Source organism: Pantherophis guttatus, chromosome 2 (assembly GCF_059756535.1).
Source record: "Pantherophis guttatus breed Tessera chromosome 2, ASM5975653v1, whole genome shotgun sequence".
Lineage (NCBI taxonomy): Eukaryota > Metazoa > Chordata > Lepidosauria > Squamata > Colubridae > Pantherophis > Pantherophis guttatus.
This window is the reverse complement of record NC_142064.1, coordinates 100684555-100701886: the sequence shown is the minus strand read 5'-3', so window position 1 is coordinate 100701886 and position 17332 is coordinate 100684555. Positions and strand designations below refer to the sequence as shown.

General features: G+C 39.2%; 1 protein-coding gene across 1 annotated transcript in view; it reads left to right on the top strand.

Annotated features, from left to right (window-relative positions):
- Nucleotides 1–8517: 8517 nt before the first annotated feature.
- Nucleotides 8518–17332, top strand: part of KEL (Kell metallo-endopeptidase (Kell blood group)) — a 52844-nt gene continuing 44029 nt past the window's right edge. Inside the window, exon 1 of the mRNA XM_034410902.3 lies at nt 8518–8943. Within this exon, the coding sequence (XP_034266793.2) occupies nt 8926–8943 (18 nt within the window). The 5' untranslated portion in view covers nt 8518–8925. The remainder of the gene's footprint in view (nt 8944–17332) is intronic.

Here is a 17332-nt window from a genome sequence, read left to right as displayed (position 1 = left end):
CTGTCCTCATGGTAATGCCACATCTATTGTTTTGTGTATATCAAAACTAGATGCAGGCCTTATGAGAGACATCAGCCCAAATGCAGTTCACTGCCTGCATAAAAGTGGAAAGTTGAGTGCAATTCTCTCTATAACTAAAAAGTAATGATTGGTTAGTGTAGGGAGTTACTTATCCTGAAGTGTTCTTAGCCCAGGCTGTTCTGAAAAGTCACTGCGCCAATTCTTTCTTTTTCACAGGTTCTCCTGCACAATCTCTCCCATGTAGTATACTACCCAGTGACTTTTTTTCATCTTGAGGGATGATCTGTCCAGTCTTAGCTGATCCTGGGATCCTGAAAAACTGTTAGGCTCCTCAGTATACAGCTGTCATCTGCAGTTGAATGATAAGGTAGAAGCCAGCTGATAGCTCTTGTTACTTCCTTATCACTACCCTCACTCTAACCTGCTCAGTGAGTAATAGCAATTCCCAGGGAAAAAGAAGCTTTTAATCAATTACTTATTTTGGGCTGCAGGCTTTGCTTATCTCACCACCCATTGTTATCATACAGAAGACCGGGAATCTTATTAATCAGCACTGCATAATGACCTAGGCATGCAAGTATCTTGCAGTTCCACAGCCTGTTTCAGTAAAAGCAACAAAAATGCTTACTGTCTCTTTTCCTGTTTAACAGATACGGCTCTTACAAGAAACAAGTCTGGGTGATTTGCACAATTCCTTATCAGACACCAGGTTAAATAAACCAGAAGAGGAGAGAATCAAAACACTAGGAGTGATGTCATTTCTTGTGCAGATACATAATCTGAAAATGGGAAAAAATGATGTGTTCTAGGAAATAGGAACTGTGTGATTTGATTACATTCCTCAAATATTCTGTGTATTACAACTTTGAGCAATTGCTCTGTTAAATGATCTCAGAGTTGAAGTTTAGCGTGAATTATTTTGAATGGTCTTTGGGGAAAGTGTGAATTCTTTTCTGAAAGGCTTTGGGCTACTGTCCACTAATGAGAAAGAGAAAAAATCCCCCCTTTGGTATCATGCTGGCTTGCGCTATTGTCTAAGGTTTCAAGTAATAAAGCTTTAATATCTCAACTCTGAGAATTGTGCTTTCTCAGCAAGAAAATTGTAGAACAAAATAATTAGATGTTTGGCAGAAAACTGATTTCAAGAGTAGAATCTAGGTTGCTAGTTGTTTGGTGTTTTTTTTTTTTGAATTGCAACAGTTTTGCAGGGGTAATCTCCTGCTATTCTTTTAAAAAGTTCTCATCACTTCTTTTTTGTCATTACTAGCTCCTTTGTTTCCAGGCAATTTGAAGAACTTTATAGGAACCAAATCACGATTCACAAAGAAGTAACTTTCTTACTACCTATGTGCAAGCTGCATCTAGATGTAATTTTTAATATAAAAATGTTTATTTATTTATTTATTTTATTTGTATCCTGCCATTATTATTTTTAATTCAAGGCAGCCAACGTATATTCAACACACCTTCCTTCTCCTATTTCCCCCACAACAACAACCCTGTCAGGTGAATAGGGATGAGAAAAAGTAACTGGCCCAAGGTCACCCAGCTAGCTTTCATGGCTAAGGTGTGACTAGAACTTGCCGTCTCCTGATTTCTGGTCTGGTGCCTTCGTCACTAGTCTAAACTGACTGCTTTAAGAATTTAGAATTGGAATTGAGAAGCTCTTGCTCCTTCATTCATAGAATTCATGAATGAATTCAGATAAAGTTTTTTTCCATTTGTAATTATCATACCTTTCTATCTCTTCTTACCATGAAGTATAGATATTACTGCAGAATGACTTTGATTGGTAGCACTTGAGGTTTGTCCATATAAGTTACCCCGAGAAATGGAGCACTCCTTGCTGAGATGATTAACATTTGTACATTTTATGAAATAAATTAATGTGATTCTCTCTCCCCCCCCTCTCTCTCTCCCTCCCTCCCTCCCTCCCTCCCTCCCCCCTTCTTCTACTGCAGTAGACTTTGGGCAGTTTACATAATCCAAAAGTAAAAAAAAACAGTTAAAAATATATATAGCAACATAGATAGACTGGGCTAACAATAACAAACAACTACAACAAACAACTCCAAAATACATTAACCTCAGCCCTAAGAACAAAGCCAAAACTTAAAGGCTTTCTAGAATCCCTTTTTATAATTTTTTTTAATTTACTCACTCATATTTATTTGCTTTCTTATTATTGTTCCACCTATATATAGCCACTGGCTGTGGTGGTGCAGTGATTAGAAATGCAGTATTGCAGGCTAACTCAGGAGTTCGATCCTGAGGTTGATTCAGCCTTCCATCCTTCTGAAGTTAGTTAAATAGGAATCCAGATTGTTGGGGGAAAGATGTTGACTCTAAACCGCTTATAGAGTGTTTAAAGCACTATGAAATGGTATATAAGTCTAAGTGCTATTACTATATCAATTTGTAAAGCCATCCAACTTGCAATTGCAATTCTGGGTGATGAACAAAAGAAGGAGTAGGCTAATGTGGACTATTTTGTGTTAATATTACAAAGTATATATATTAGGAAAGGGGTTTACTGAAATGTCTAAATGAGTTAACTTAACCACATATACTTCTCTTATAAAAGTAGCTAGACAGAAAACCAGCCATGTAATTTGGGTGAAGAAAAAAAAGGTCTCTCAGCTTGCATATGCACATTACATAGCAAATTCATAGCAAGAAGATATACTTGTAAAATGTTTGGTTTCCACTAAACACAGCTGGTGCAACATGCTTAACACCTTTAATTACTTTGGCATGATTACAAAAGGAGATAACTTTAATAAGAACATGAACAAACCCACTAAGGGGATGTGAGCTTGTGCCAAAAAGTTATATATGGCTGTTTTTCTCTTTTGATATATATTACCCAGAGGCTATCACAGCCATATTAAAAAAACCCAGTCATCCATAAATTCAGCTAACGTTAGTCATAATTAATGGAACGGAAGAAGCAATAGAACTTTTAGTTACAGCACATTTCTGTTGATTTTAATGGAACCTATTTGGGACTAAGAGGGCCAGTTTGGTGTAGTGGTTAAAGCACCAGTCTAGAAACCAGGAGACTATAAATCCTAGTCCCACATTAGCCACAATGGGGTAGGTGACATTGGGCTAGTCATTCACTCAATCCTATGAAGGAGGCAAATCACTTCTGAAAAAAATTGTCAAGGAAACTGCTGGGACTAGTTCTGGCAGTTATCAGAACTCGAAAATTGACAGGAAGAAGGAAGGAAGGAAGGAAGGAAAGAAGGAAACCAGAACTAGCTATAGTTGCCCTGCATATTTGAAGGCAATGTATTCACAAATGAAAGTGTGAGAGGTGAGAATTTCTGAAACATCACCGTGAGTTATTTTATTCTCCAATGTTTTCTAAGTTGATAACATCTCTGTTTCCCCATGATAATTAAATAATAAAACAAATCTGCTGCACTGAATGCCTTGACAACTAGCCATGGCAATGGGGAGCCCCTTGTCACCCAATTTCCCTAATAGCCTTCAGTATGATGACCTCCATATAGTTTAGAGTTATAAGAAAACCATCTGTCTGAAAACTTATATAATAGTGCTGATCCAACTACAATGGAACTTCAGATCTTTAAGTTTCAAAAAGTGACAAAAATAATGCATTATTTAGGGGGAAAGAGAGCAGTAACAGTTGGAAGAGTTTTATCTTTCTGCCCTTCCTGTTATTTTTCTCCCCAGACATTTCTATTAAAAATTTCCATGGGGAAAATGATTTTAGTATAGCAGGGTACAGTAGAAAACAATGATGGGAGATTCTTTTTAATCTGTCACTTTTCCAAGTTGTATCCTTTTATTCTCCCATTTAAATCTGGCCATTTAAGTCCTGTTGAATTGAATTTGGGGATTGAGAAAAAGGTGATTTTAGCTTTGCCAGTTGTGCCCTGTCTCCAAAGTGCTGTGAGTTTATCTTTGATGTACAAACTGATAGAAAGATCTCATGATGTGGGATGCTAAGAAATAACTTGAGAATTTTGAGAAGATGCTACAACTCATCATTTTATGACTGTTACACTGACTGAAAGTTTATATAGTCAGAAGATGGCTAGCCTAACCTTTATTCCTTAGAGTTTGAATCTATTGATTCTGGTTCCTGCAGTCTGAGGAACTAAAGAATAAACTCTTCATATATTTAGCAACCCGGCATGTTTTTGAAGAATACTCCCTTATCTATTAGAGATCTTGAAATGGAAGGAGAACAATAATCTATCAGATATGCTCTAGTGAACCTCACACTGAACAAGAAATTTAGATGACCTTTAGATTCCTTTCCAACTCTATTTCCAAAGGTACTTTTCTAAAAAGAAACTAGACTTTCTTAGTTTTTTTTATTTGAAAATGTTTTGCTTTCCATTTTCAAGGGAACCCCTCCCCCCAAGAGAGTCCAGTTGCCTTTTAGAAAAGCACCTTTGGGACAACCATGACCTGGATGATTGAAATCTCCATAGACATTCTTCCAACTCTATGATTCTTTCAAGAGAAGCACAAGCGTGGAATCTGAATTTTGACAACAATCTTAAGGATTTCCATCATCTTATTTGTCAAGTATTATGAGGAGGCAGCAGTGATGGGCTGCTACAACTTTCCTCTTGCCATCAGAGTAGCAAAGGATTAGCAACAAAGCTGCTCTATTGCCTTAGCATTAGCTCCAAGACCTCCTGCCCTGAAATGTAGATACTAAAGAATGAGTTGCTGCAATAATATTCCTGGGCATTTTCATCTTCATTTTGATTTATCTGCTGATCATGGATGCCTTTGAGTGAATAGGCTTTCCGCACTGAGTTAAAGCCATAGCCACCACATTTCCTTTTGTGTACCCACAGAATGGGGTTATAAGAGTTGTAAGAATTATTTTTTCTTTCCTCATGCCAGGGATCATTGACAGATCACTTTATAAGCATAAAGGTGTGCGGATGTGGAGAAAAAAGCATGACCTTTTTCGTTTAGTTGTCCTCTCTTTTTAAAGGCTATGGATGGTGTTACCTCTGAGCCTAGTAACCCAACCATTTCTCTCTTGTATATGAAATCTTTCAAAGGTCATCTGGATCAGAGGAAGCTAACAGTAAGAATGTAGGTAGCTTTAGATAGCTAAAGATCTTCTGAAGTTACTTAGTAGTTGCAGAATAAGCTGTTGCTCCAGAGAGAAGCACAAGTGATATTTTAAACAATGTTTGGGAGAAGAGAAGGCACGTTTTAACCTGCAGTCTTCCTGTGAATATCTGTTTTGCCATTCCTGAGCAGCAAGGTGCCAGCAACCAAAGAAATGATAGGAACCTTTTGAAAGAAATGGATTAGGGATACGAGCCCAAACTTCCGGTTTTGCAGTTGCTAATATCAAATGCTTTATTATCTGTGTTATTGTATATTTAAATAAAGCCTTGATATCCACAAATGGTCACTCCATGTCCCTGCTGTTCAGCTCCTTTGACAAGCCATTCACACTGTGTTTTATTTGCTCTCATTACCTCACAGAGCAGAGACAAGGAAGAAGAACACAGAGATGGCCCTTTCACCTGTACAGTTCAAAATCTTTGCTACAGAACTGGAGGCTCTGCACAGGCCTGGGGACTACAAAAGAAAGCTGCAATAATAACTGAATATTCAACCTGAATTATGCTTATACCTGATTTCTTTTTATCTCTTGTGGCTAACCCAGACTTACCATACAGGTTTAACACAATGATAAATGATATCTTCATGCAGCTTACTGGTTTTGTGGTTTATCTTATACAATCCATGTTGGGAACTGCCATGAGTTTCTAATAAGATGGGTGCCTATATAATTTTTTTAAAAAATGTTGCTGGAGTTATTTTCTAATTGCTGATCAGTTTAGATTTAGATTGATCAGTTATTATATATTGCCCTGAAAAAAAAGAAGGTGCCTCCTCATCTTTCCTGCTGTAAGTTACAATAAAACTAATTACCCAGAAGCATAAAATATTCCTTTCAAATCCATGTTCTTGAGCCATTGCAAGCACAATGTCAGCAGGACCAACAGCTGCCTTGCCAGATTACCCTGCAGGAATTAAACGCAGAGTTGGACAGACTATGCTCAGAATATGTTGTATCACAAGATTGGGATTCCTGCCCTGTATTGCATTTTTTTACAAGGGCAAGTTCCAACTCCAAGTTGTAACAGATTCATTTTTTTGCCTTCACTAAGCAGAAGCTGACTCAAAGTGTGTGGTGTGGTACTCTCCTTCTGCCCTCTCCCATCTTTCCCTCCTTTGGAGTAAGATCTAATATTGGCTTAATAGTATCTCTGAAGTTCCATCACTACCAGTAACACATAAGCATACTTCATGTAGCATTATTTTACCTCTCAAGCAAGTATTGGTGCTAAAATGTTCTTCCTAATTTCTGCTCCTAAGGCCACAGTGTATTGATTTCCATCATGCAAGAGCTATGGACAGCATGGGAAGTAATCTGCTGCTGTGCCATTTAAATTGTTAGAGAGAAGCCATTTCGAAGAAAAACTTCATAGTGAGCTTGATGCAGTTGATCCAATGGATCTGTTCACCTGGGCTGTGGACTGGTAATCATAGATCATCAACAATGTCAACCTTGCACCATCTGTGCTTTCTTTTAAAGGCTTCTTGTGAAGGCATTTGTTGGTAGCAATTGGTGCATCAATGAGTCATAGTCAGAATCTGCAAATTCTTGCCTCTTTCATGCTTCCTACATGTTCTTGTTGAGCAGTACTTTTCTGCCTGTTGATTCCCTTTCAGTTCTGTCAACCTTGATTGAGCACTGCCTTAAAGATTATTGATGCTTTGCATTCTTATAATGTGCCATCATCAGTATTAGATGTGAGGTTGGAGAAAGTTCAATGGTGGAATCTGTCAAAAAAGTATTGTCTATATAAAAAAAAGCAGAATAAAACCTGAAGCAGAAACAAGGGCTTCAGAGCAATTTGGAATCATTTATAAAAGCTTTTCCTATAGATTTAAGGATGATGACACAGAATCAGAACTAAATAGTCTTTATCCCTTAATTCATTTGTTGAGATTTGAAGCTAATACTGAGTTAGTATAAAGCCCTTATTGGAGATTCAGCAGTGGGTGTATCCTGCACTGTATATAAGAATATACGTGCCAATTCAATAATAGAAAATCCCATTTTTCCTGGACTTATCTCTATTGGCATCAAATGGAAGTCTGTATAATTGAAATATATGAAAAAACTTCACAGAAAAATACCATGCTAAGGAGGAAAATAAAAAAACTCCTCAGCATATTCAAGAAACAACTTCTCCTCGTCCTCCTCCTCCTCCTCCTCCTCCTCCTCCTCCTCCTCCTCCTCCTGCTGCTGCTGCTGCTGCTGCTGCTGCTGCTGTCAACTAGGAAACCAACTGTATTTCATAGTAATCCTTATCTCGTCATTGTAAGAATGCTACTCTCAATGTGCAATTCAGGATAAAATGTCTGGGTGTGTGTTCTAGTCTGGGTTTATAATATTATAAGGAGAATATAGGAAGTGTTATTTGCCCAAATTCATACAACCTTTTTATTGATTTCTATTTTTCATAGAATAAAGTTCTCAGAGTTGTTCTGGAGTCTGGTGGCTTCTAAATCTCATAAGCAAACAAACATTTTTTTCCTTAAAAAAAAAAAAAGCAAAATTTCTTTCTAAATACAGAATTATTGGGCACAGTCATTGAGGGCAGAAAATCTGACCTAAGCAGGCTGAATTTGCAAATTATACTATAGCCATATGTAAAAGAGTCTGATGGCATGTTCTCCATTGCCATGTTCTCCAGAGAGAGACATTTAGGAGCAGAGAACAATAACTTCCCTTCTAACATTACTTTGTGTATGTGTAATCATGGGTTAAGAAATGAGATGACAAGAAAGAAAGAAAAAAAAATAGAGCTTTGGAGTCCTTGGTGCTCTCTGAGCTTAGCGGTTTGCTTGTGGAGATTTCATTACCTGACTAGATAACATGTTCAGTGCTCCATCTAGAAGGAGCTTGAAGAAAGCAGCTGACAAAAGGAAAATTAAGCATTCACTTTCCCTGCCTCAAAACTTCTATCCAAGGGTGCTTTCCAATGAGAAGGTGCTTACCAGACTAATATTATAATAAATTCTAAATTTGGAGGGCTGCATATTTCAAAAGAGGTTTATGAACATTCTATTCACATAAAGAAAATATTGTGCTAGTGTCAGTCACTGAAATACATTTATAGTATCACTTGTTTTAGAAACTGGGGAGAAAAAGAAGAAGGATCAATGAAAGTCAAAGCTTGCATTATTTGTACCTTCATATTAACAGAATGAGGGCCCAGCATGGCAAGTTGAAACAGGCAGTGTGCAGAACATATCTCGGATCAAAGGAGGCATGCAAAGTTATGGCAAAATGGGTAAAAGGCAGCAGCAGGACAATTGTGAGGGCAAACTATGGATTGAATGTTAAATGTGGTTAAGCAGTTGGATTCTAACATTGGGTGTGTCTCCATGTGCATGTGAGGAAGAGATAATATCCCTGAGGGTGGGGGGATACAGCAGCAAAGTGACAGCCAGAGGCTGCAGTCTCAAAACCATTGCAGGCAATGAAGTTACTGTGCAATCACTTGGGGGGGAAAGATACACATTCCATTCCAAGGAGTCGAAAGTGTGTTTGAGTTGCACATTCCAGGAGGAAACCATGATACAAAGAAGAAGTGGGTGGGAAAGTTATCCGCTTCTTTTTCCTTCAGGGATGTTATTTTGACCAGTTTCCCTGCCACTCCTCCATCTCCTCCTCTGTCATGCCTCCAGCCAGAGTAGGAAGAGAAAGCTTGGTCTCTGCTCTGAAATGATATACTTTGCTAACCCCTAAGGAGAAGGTGGAGTAAAGGACTCGGAGAAAGAGAGACGTTTTGCAAAGAATTCAAAAGTGAAATCATGAGGACATCTGTGCAGGTAGGATGGAGCCCACCTCTCTCTCTTTGCTCCTCTCATTTTAGGCATTTATCTTCTCAGGCATTAGTTGCTTTAATTTGAGAACTAAAAGACATGTTGCTAATTCGCTCCTGATATTAAAAATGAAAAGATACACTCTGTCTCTATCACTACCACCACACAAACGTTTACCAGCTAAAATGGAACTTGTGTTTGTGTTTTTTTGTGTATATGTATTTTTAGGGCCAGACTTAGCTCTAAGATAGAGAAATTATCAGTTCAGAAAGCAGAGAGGGTTTTTTTTTTTTTTTTAAGCTTGGATTGAAGATCATTTACAGCCAGGCTCAGAATTAGGGAGACAAAATTACACATCAAAAACTTTCAGTGTATAGCAGGAATATATCTATTTTTAGAAATTAAACATAGGACATTCATTCAAAGGCTTCCTCTGCAACAAAATTTGTATATATATATATTGATGAAAATAAATGCAGGATACTGCTTCCATGTGGTGATACCCATTTCCCCATGCTCCACCGAGCAACAATTATGTCTTTTTAGGGAATTAATTTTTTAATATTCTCTACTTAGTCCACTGCAGATGTGTAGTCATTTCCTAAATATTGAACAACAACATTCCAAGTGTTATCTACAACTGCTTTTGAAATGTAATGATATGTAATGTAATGAGTCATCTTTGGGGGTCTGGCTGTACTGAAGTTGGCTTGTCAGATATTTTCATTTACAATAATTGACCTCCACTCCACCCCCACCTCTTGAATATGCTGTGCTGGATTTGTTTAAACTGAACATATTTTAAAGTAAGATCAATTGCAAGCGGTAGAGATTGTCCATAAGAAATATACGAACAAATACAAACTCAATGAGATTTTTATGCTTGTTACTAACATAAGTCACACTTTATGTTAATTGCTCAATTTAATTTAATAACATATGTTGCAATGAAAACTTTTTTGATGATAAAATACATATCACATATATCCCACTTGCTTTGCAGTGAGACCCCTGTGTCTGTCTTAATCCAGGGGACAGCCCATTCTACCTGGTTCCCAGTTTTGAAGCCAAACTGGGAAAAATAGTTGTCTTCCTTCTGTCGGAAAAGCATAAACAACTTTTAAATCTTTTAAATCAGAACAGATTGAAATTTGCAGGAACTAGAGCATAAGAAAATACTAAATACCATAGGATTCACAATAGGGAGTTATAAATCACACACTTCAGTATCTGGTTTCTTTTTAGCTAAAGCAAGAAAATTTTAACATATGCCAGATCACTATTAACACTATCATGTTTGCCAAATTTCACAGAACATTGTATTACAGTAACAGGTTTAGTTCCTGGTGACTATTTGGACAAATGCCTGTCAACTTAATTCATAGGTCTTCTAAAAATATTCTTGGAGGTTCTTTATATGCCTCAATATTATGAGAATGTAATAATACTGAGAGTGAAACTAGATCATGTGATGAGAAATGCATATGGCAAATCTCAGAACAACATTAATGGGATTTTGGGGAAAGGAAAGGAGAAGTAACAAGGAATTAGAACTAATGATTGGGAGTAAAAAGCAGTGAAGAAGAGTACATGAGATTAATTTATTCATCTGTTCCCAAAACAAAACAAAACAAAACTCCTTTAAAACTATAATATAAACAAGCCTGACACAAAATATATTCTTCCCATCCCCCAACTTCTACTGATGAGAGATGGGAGATAGTAAAGCAAATAAATGATTAAAATAACATTTATTTTTCAAATTCTCTTCTTACATCATTTCTGAGGTACAAACCAATGATAATCTGATTGAAAAGGACATTCCAGTTACAGAGCAAATCTAACATCATTGAGTCCAGCATTCTCTCTACCCTTTTCCTGCCAAGGTGATTTATTCAAGCAAAAACAACATTTGGCATGGGCAGAGCTCCTAAATTTCAGATCAAAAGTGGAATTTTATGGAGAATTTTGTATCAGGAAAAATTAACCTTGTCATTTTACAGAATACCAAAAATAGCACTGAGCTGCCTGATACATGCAAAGTTCAGATTTCACATAATGATACAGACTTCACAAAATGAGAAAACAGCTGATATTTACATGTATGACATTCTTTTTTTTTTAATTGAACGTTGGGAATGTTGCACAATATTCAATAAAGTGAATAATTTTTCTGTGCAATGGATTGGCTTTGATGAACTGTTATTAACACCTAAGGCTACACATATTCTAAAGTTACTTTGACTTGGAAATTAGATATAATTATATATTGTTTGCACCTTAAAGATTTATGCTAATTCTGCCATGTTTTCTTTAATGAGACTAACTAAGTTTTGTTTTGGCCTAGCTCCAAATAAGAAAATGTAAGATAGCTCCTTACTACCTTTCTCACTGTTTTAGAACTCAGTATGATAAAATGGTTTTTTTTTTCTTAGAATGACATGCCCCAAACTTCCCAGTTGGGAATACCAGATGTTTCAGCTCTAACTCCTATGGAGATCACTAGATTGAAGATTATCATTGTTGTTGTTTGGCTTCGTGTTTGTGGCCGTGCGAGCTCTTCATGGTGGGTGTCAGTCTGCTTCATGTATGGATTGGAGGGGTTTAAAGTGGCTAATGATGCAGCTGCGGTCTGGCTTCTGGTCCTTGGTCGTGGCTCATTATCAGTGTGGGTTTGAGTCTGCTTTCTGCGTGGATGTGTGGTGGTGACATCCTGTGTGGCTCTCGTGAGTGTGGGTCTGGTGTCATTCGTCGTGTTAGCCAAACAACAACAATGCAGCTCACCAGCTCAAATCCCCCTACAACTCAGACTAAGCTGAGCACAACCAAGCCCCCACCCAAACAGAACACACACCCAGCCAATCAGAGCACAACCAACCCCCCATCCAATCAGAGCACAGCCAAGCCTCTAACCAATCAGAACACACCTCCACCCAATCAGAACACAGCCAAGTTCCCACCCAATCAGCTCACACCCCCACTAGCAGTTAAAAGGAAGAGACAGCTGCGATCTCACATTGCTCCTGGAAGCACGAAGCCGAGAACACCAGCCTGAAGATGACGAATGAGACTTCGTCGAAACGTCGCCAAGACACTTCCAATTTTACGTGGGAGAAGACCCGAATAACCAAAGACCTACATATATATATATATATATATATATATATATATATATATATATATACATACATACATACATACATATATGAACATAATAATAATAATAACAACAACAACAACAACAACAACAACAACAACAACAAAAACCTCCACTATTTGGAACATCGTACATCTTAAGAAGGTACTTGGTTGATACCTAGGATGCTGGCAGCAACCCGTATCAACCATTAGCACCAGCCAATGGTATTTGTGATGCATTTTTGAATGTTCAGTTGACTAAGTTTCATGTTTAATGAATAAAGTAAATAATAATAATATTGTCAGTGTACATGTATACACCGTATACCCTTACAACGAAATTCACTTAACATTTAATAGTCACTTAAGTACTATCATATGCTGCTTCCATCTGCTGATTTTAACCTTGGTTACACCAAGAACCTCAGAAAATGGTTTTTCCAAATCTTTTCCCTGAATCTTTTATTCCAGGGATTTGGCAATCCTTGCTTTATATGCCTGCATACAGAAATGGCAAGAGTTGAGGATGACCTGGAAGTGATTATATGGCTGAAGGTGCTAGGTGGGTCTTGGGCTTGCTCTCGGCATACAATAATCGCTTTCCTCCTTCCTCAACTGCCACTCTCTCTATGATTATCTCACACAGACTTATATCCACAGAAACAATAGGTAGCAAAATGCGACATGCTGAATTCAGCTCTAGAAAATTATAGAATTATAATTTATAATTATAATTATAAAAATAATCATGATAATTGGTTGACGAGCTGACAAATGTTCAGGAGATGGTTTGGTAAACAGAAAGTTTCTCCATTACCTATGAAAAAGTTCAGCTCTTTGCCACTTCATAGAAAAATTGTTAGAAAGAAAAGGGGTAAGACTGCATTTTCTGCCCTAAAATATTCAGGCTGTTAATTTAGTTCTGTATGAAAAATATTTTTTTAATAAATAACTCAAGGCAGTAAACATACATAATATTTCTTTCTGTTTAACCCACAACAATCCTGTGAGGTAAATTGAACTGAGAGAGGGTAACTGTCCCATAGTCACCCAGAAGGCTTTCAGGATTAGGGAAGGACTAAAATTCATGGTGTCCTGGTTTCTAAGCCAGCACCTTAAACACTACATCTAACTTGGCTCTCTTGCAGAAAATTGTGCTGAAAATCAAGTATTCTATCACTTTCAGTTCAAAATATTAATGAAAGTACTGTGAGTTTCTGACTTGGAAGAGTTGCCGTGGGTTTGAGGCAATTGCCTGAATGGCAAAATGATTTCATTATTTATTTCATTCTTTTAAAAATGACAGGCATTATGTGTGGTAGGACAGATTGAAAAAGAGTCAGGTCTATAAGATTCAAGTACTTCATTCTAACTTCCTTATTATATAGCAGTGATTCATAGAGATTATTAAATTCTTAGCGTGGCATGAATTAGATGAGGTTGCGTATCAACAGAATTCTTTATTTAACAACAGAACAGACATGGTAACTGCGAACAACCCTGAGGAAACCAGACAGCTCTTAAATACTGCCCCGCTTTCAGAGGGCTACCAATCAGGAAACACCATTAATCCTGTGTTTAAGAGGCCACGCCTCTTAGCCAATCCCTGGGCGGCCTCCCCAGTTGCCGGGTGCCGCCGAACACAACAGATATGACTGAGGTATATTTGTTTTTGGCAAATTTGAGCCAGCATATCCTTTGTTGCACTTTCATCATTCTGTACATGTTGTTTTTCCTTTACTTAATGTTGTAAACTGTTGTTCTCAACCTCAGCAACTTCAGGATGTATGGACTTCCACTCCCAGAATTCCCCAGCCAGCATGATGGCTGGGGAACGCCCACACATCTTGAAGTTGCTAATGTTGAAAAACACTGATGCATTTGCAGCAACTTTTCCAAGTGCATGTCTGCCATTTAATTTCTTTTCATGGCTAATCAAGACTTGAAAAAGTAAAGTCTCCATCAAATTAAGCTCAGTTCCCAGTGATTTTATGGAGACATCCATTTTGTTTGTTAGAACTATGGGAGTACTGTGTGCATATGTGTGTATAGATCGGGGGTGGGTTCTACTTACCTTTACTACCGGTTCGCAGCGGGGCCGCATGCTCTTCTGCACAAGCACAGAAGCGTTTTGATGACGTCAGGATCGGTGGGCAGAGCCTCCTGCTGGTTTTACTACCGGTTCTATAGAACCAGTGCGAACCAGGGGCAACCCACCACTGGTATAGATATATACCATAGTTTAGTTAATCATTTTCAAGACTATGCCAATAATACCCTTTTTAAAGGAGAATGCAATATTTGATAACTTCATAGATCTGTCTGGGTGATATTTGTTTGGTTTTTCTTCTGTGATGAAGATGATGATGATAATTATGATGATTTGGACTTCTCTGTAAGGCCTGTCCCAGCTTGGGCATTTAGGAAAGAAAGACCGTCGACTCCATTTTCAGTGAAAGGTATATGTTTACTAAAGCCAAGTGGTTACAGTGTAAGCAAACCCATATCTGAGGATTCTGTGTAAAGTCAGTAATTTTCCCTTCCCCCAGGCCCTCCCCCATGTTTATCTTGTGAGTGTTCAATAAAGTTGAAATTAGCTGTTTTGGTAACAGTTCTAAAGTTTGGTGCCTCTTTGGTGGGTGTTCACATTCCGTTCCCATGCCTGTGGCCTTGGATCATTCAACTATAGTCTCTGGTTGGCCCTTTTGATTCTTTTCATTCCCCCTCCCTGTATTCCCTCCTCCCCATACATTATGGCAGGCTGCCATCAAAGCAAATCAGGGCTAGCTGCTTCCCAGTCTAGCTTAAAGCCTTGGTATTCCCTGGAGGTCAGTTACTTAAAAATCAACCAAGTCTGTTTCTGCTTAATTTCTGAGCCCAGACATGATTGTCCAGGTGTTAATACTTGCTAGGATTGCATCTTAGAGATCAACTAATTGATTATGACACATGTTTTTGAACTCTCCACTTTAATAAATGTAGATTGTCACTTTTGTGGCAACAAATTTGACAGGGTTGCTTCTCTAAAAATGATCAATGAATGAAGACTCTCAGTAGTAGGTACAAATTGATTTGAGGTAATGTTATGAAAGTTTAATTACGAAAATTGTTATGCAAGTTCTATCTGGAGTATTTGATATGACAGATGTGCATATACTAACTGAAGCTCCTGATGCCCAAGGTTGTATTAATTTTTAAGTACACAAGTAAGAGCTTACAGGGTACCCAATCATTCAATTTTTAGAGACCAGGAAGTATATGAAAGAGTTAAAAAAAAGAGAAAGGAATGGGATTTTAAAATCCACAAATGTATTTCCCATGTATATCCATATTATGACACTTTAGTTCTGTTGACTTACTATTTTACGTCCTACCTAAACTGTTTCATTCTGGCAAATTGTTCACTTCCATTTCTGTTTCTACACATACTCCTATTTACCCAAAATATTTCATATTAAATAACCTCAGTTTTGAATACCTTGGAATATATCCCATTTGTTGATAAATTTTGTATGTTTATTAGGAACATAAAAGGCCTCATTTAATTAAAAAGTGACATTCTAAGTCCTGAGTATTAATAATCGTATAAGATTCACAAAAATAATAAAGTTATTCTGCTTAGAAAATCTGAAGTATTCATAGAAAATACTAATTGTATGTTTCAGTGAAATATTAATCATTTTTGTTAAGCTTGCTATTGGTTATATTCAAATATGCAGATCTTCTTGCGCTGCGAGATTCCCCCCTCTCACAGATGTGACCCTCATCGTTATCGAGGGCCCACCTCAATGACGGGCTTTGGGATCCAGAGAGGTGGCGTGTGAAAACTAGGGGGTTGAGGGCTTTTTTATCAAATTTTTTAGTTAAATTTTTAAGGGGTCTCAGGGAGGGGGAGGGTCAAATTAGAACTCAGGTTGTGGGTTTGGGGGAAAACCCACAAGGGGGAGGGTCGGAGTCGGGTCTGGCCACGAAGCACAGTGGAGTGGGTGGGCCCGGGATCGAGGGGAGGGTTAGAGCTCATCCGGATAGTGTTTTGAATATCAATACTGTGGGTGGGAGGGGTAGATATGGCGGGAGCAGGGGGCCATATCGTGTTAGGGGAGTGCACACTCGCTGTTTACGAGCAATGGCGTGTTCCGGCCCCCAAAGCTCCACCCGTCTCCCAGGTTGCACAGACCCTCAGGGCCCGGGCCTTCGGCTGATGCTGTGCAATGCCAGGTCCGTAGTAAATAAAGCCCCCCTCATTTGTGATCTTATTCAGGAGGGGGGTGCGGACCTGGCAGGTGTTACAGAGACCTGGTTGGGCCAGGAGGGGGGGGTTCCCCTCATTGAAATGTGCCCTCCAGGTTTCCTTGCCTTCCATCAGCCGAGGTCACAGGGGAGGGGAGGGGGGGTAGCGGTTATCATTAAGGAAGGTCTGAAACCGAGGGAGGCCACTGTCCCTCAGACGACCGACTGTGAATCCCTCCTTGTGAAATGGGGCCACGGGGTTCAGATGGGTTTGCTGATCACATACCTGGCTCCCTGCCACATGGCAGCAGCCCTGCCCGAGCTACTCAACGTCATCGCCGAGGTGGCGGTTGATACCCCCAGGCTTATGGTCATGGGGGATTTCAACCTACTGTCCGTGGGCGAGGCGTCTGAGGTGGCTCGGGAGTTCATGGCTTCCATGAAAGCTATGGACCTGACCCAGTTAATTCATGGCCCTACCCACACGGGGGGGAAACACGCTGGATCTGGTTTTTGTCTCTGGACAGTGGTTGAGTGATCTCGAGATAGGGGATATAGTCACCGAGCCCTTGTCATGGTCTGATCACTCTCTCCTTCGTCTCGACCTTCGAACCGCTACACCCTGCCACAGGGAGGCGGAGCCGGTAAGACGGTTCCGCCCCAGGCGCCTGATGGAACCTGACAGGTTCCAGATGGAGCTTGGGCCATTCCCTGAGGCTCTGGCACACGCCTCGACTGGAGACCTAGTGGCCGCCTGGGATAGGGCGGCCACTGGAGCTCTGGACCGGGTCGTGCCTTTGCGGCCTCTGACTCGGCGCCGATCTCATTTAGCTCCTTGGTTCACTGAGGAGCTGAGGAAGTTGAAGTGCCGGAAAAGACGCCTAGAGAGTAGTTGGAGGGCCAGCCGTTCTGAATCTGACCGGACACTGGTAAGATCTCATATTAGGAATTACCTAGTGGCGATAAAAGCAGCGAAATGTAGCTATTTTGCTGCTCTTATTGCATCATCAGATAATCGCCCAGCCGC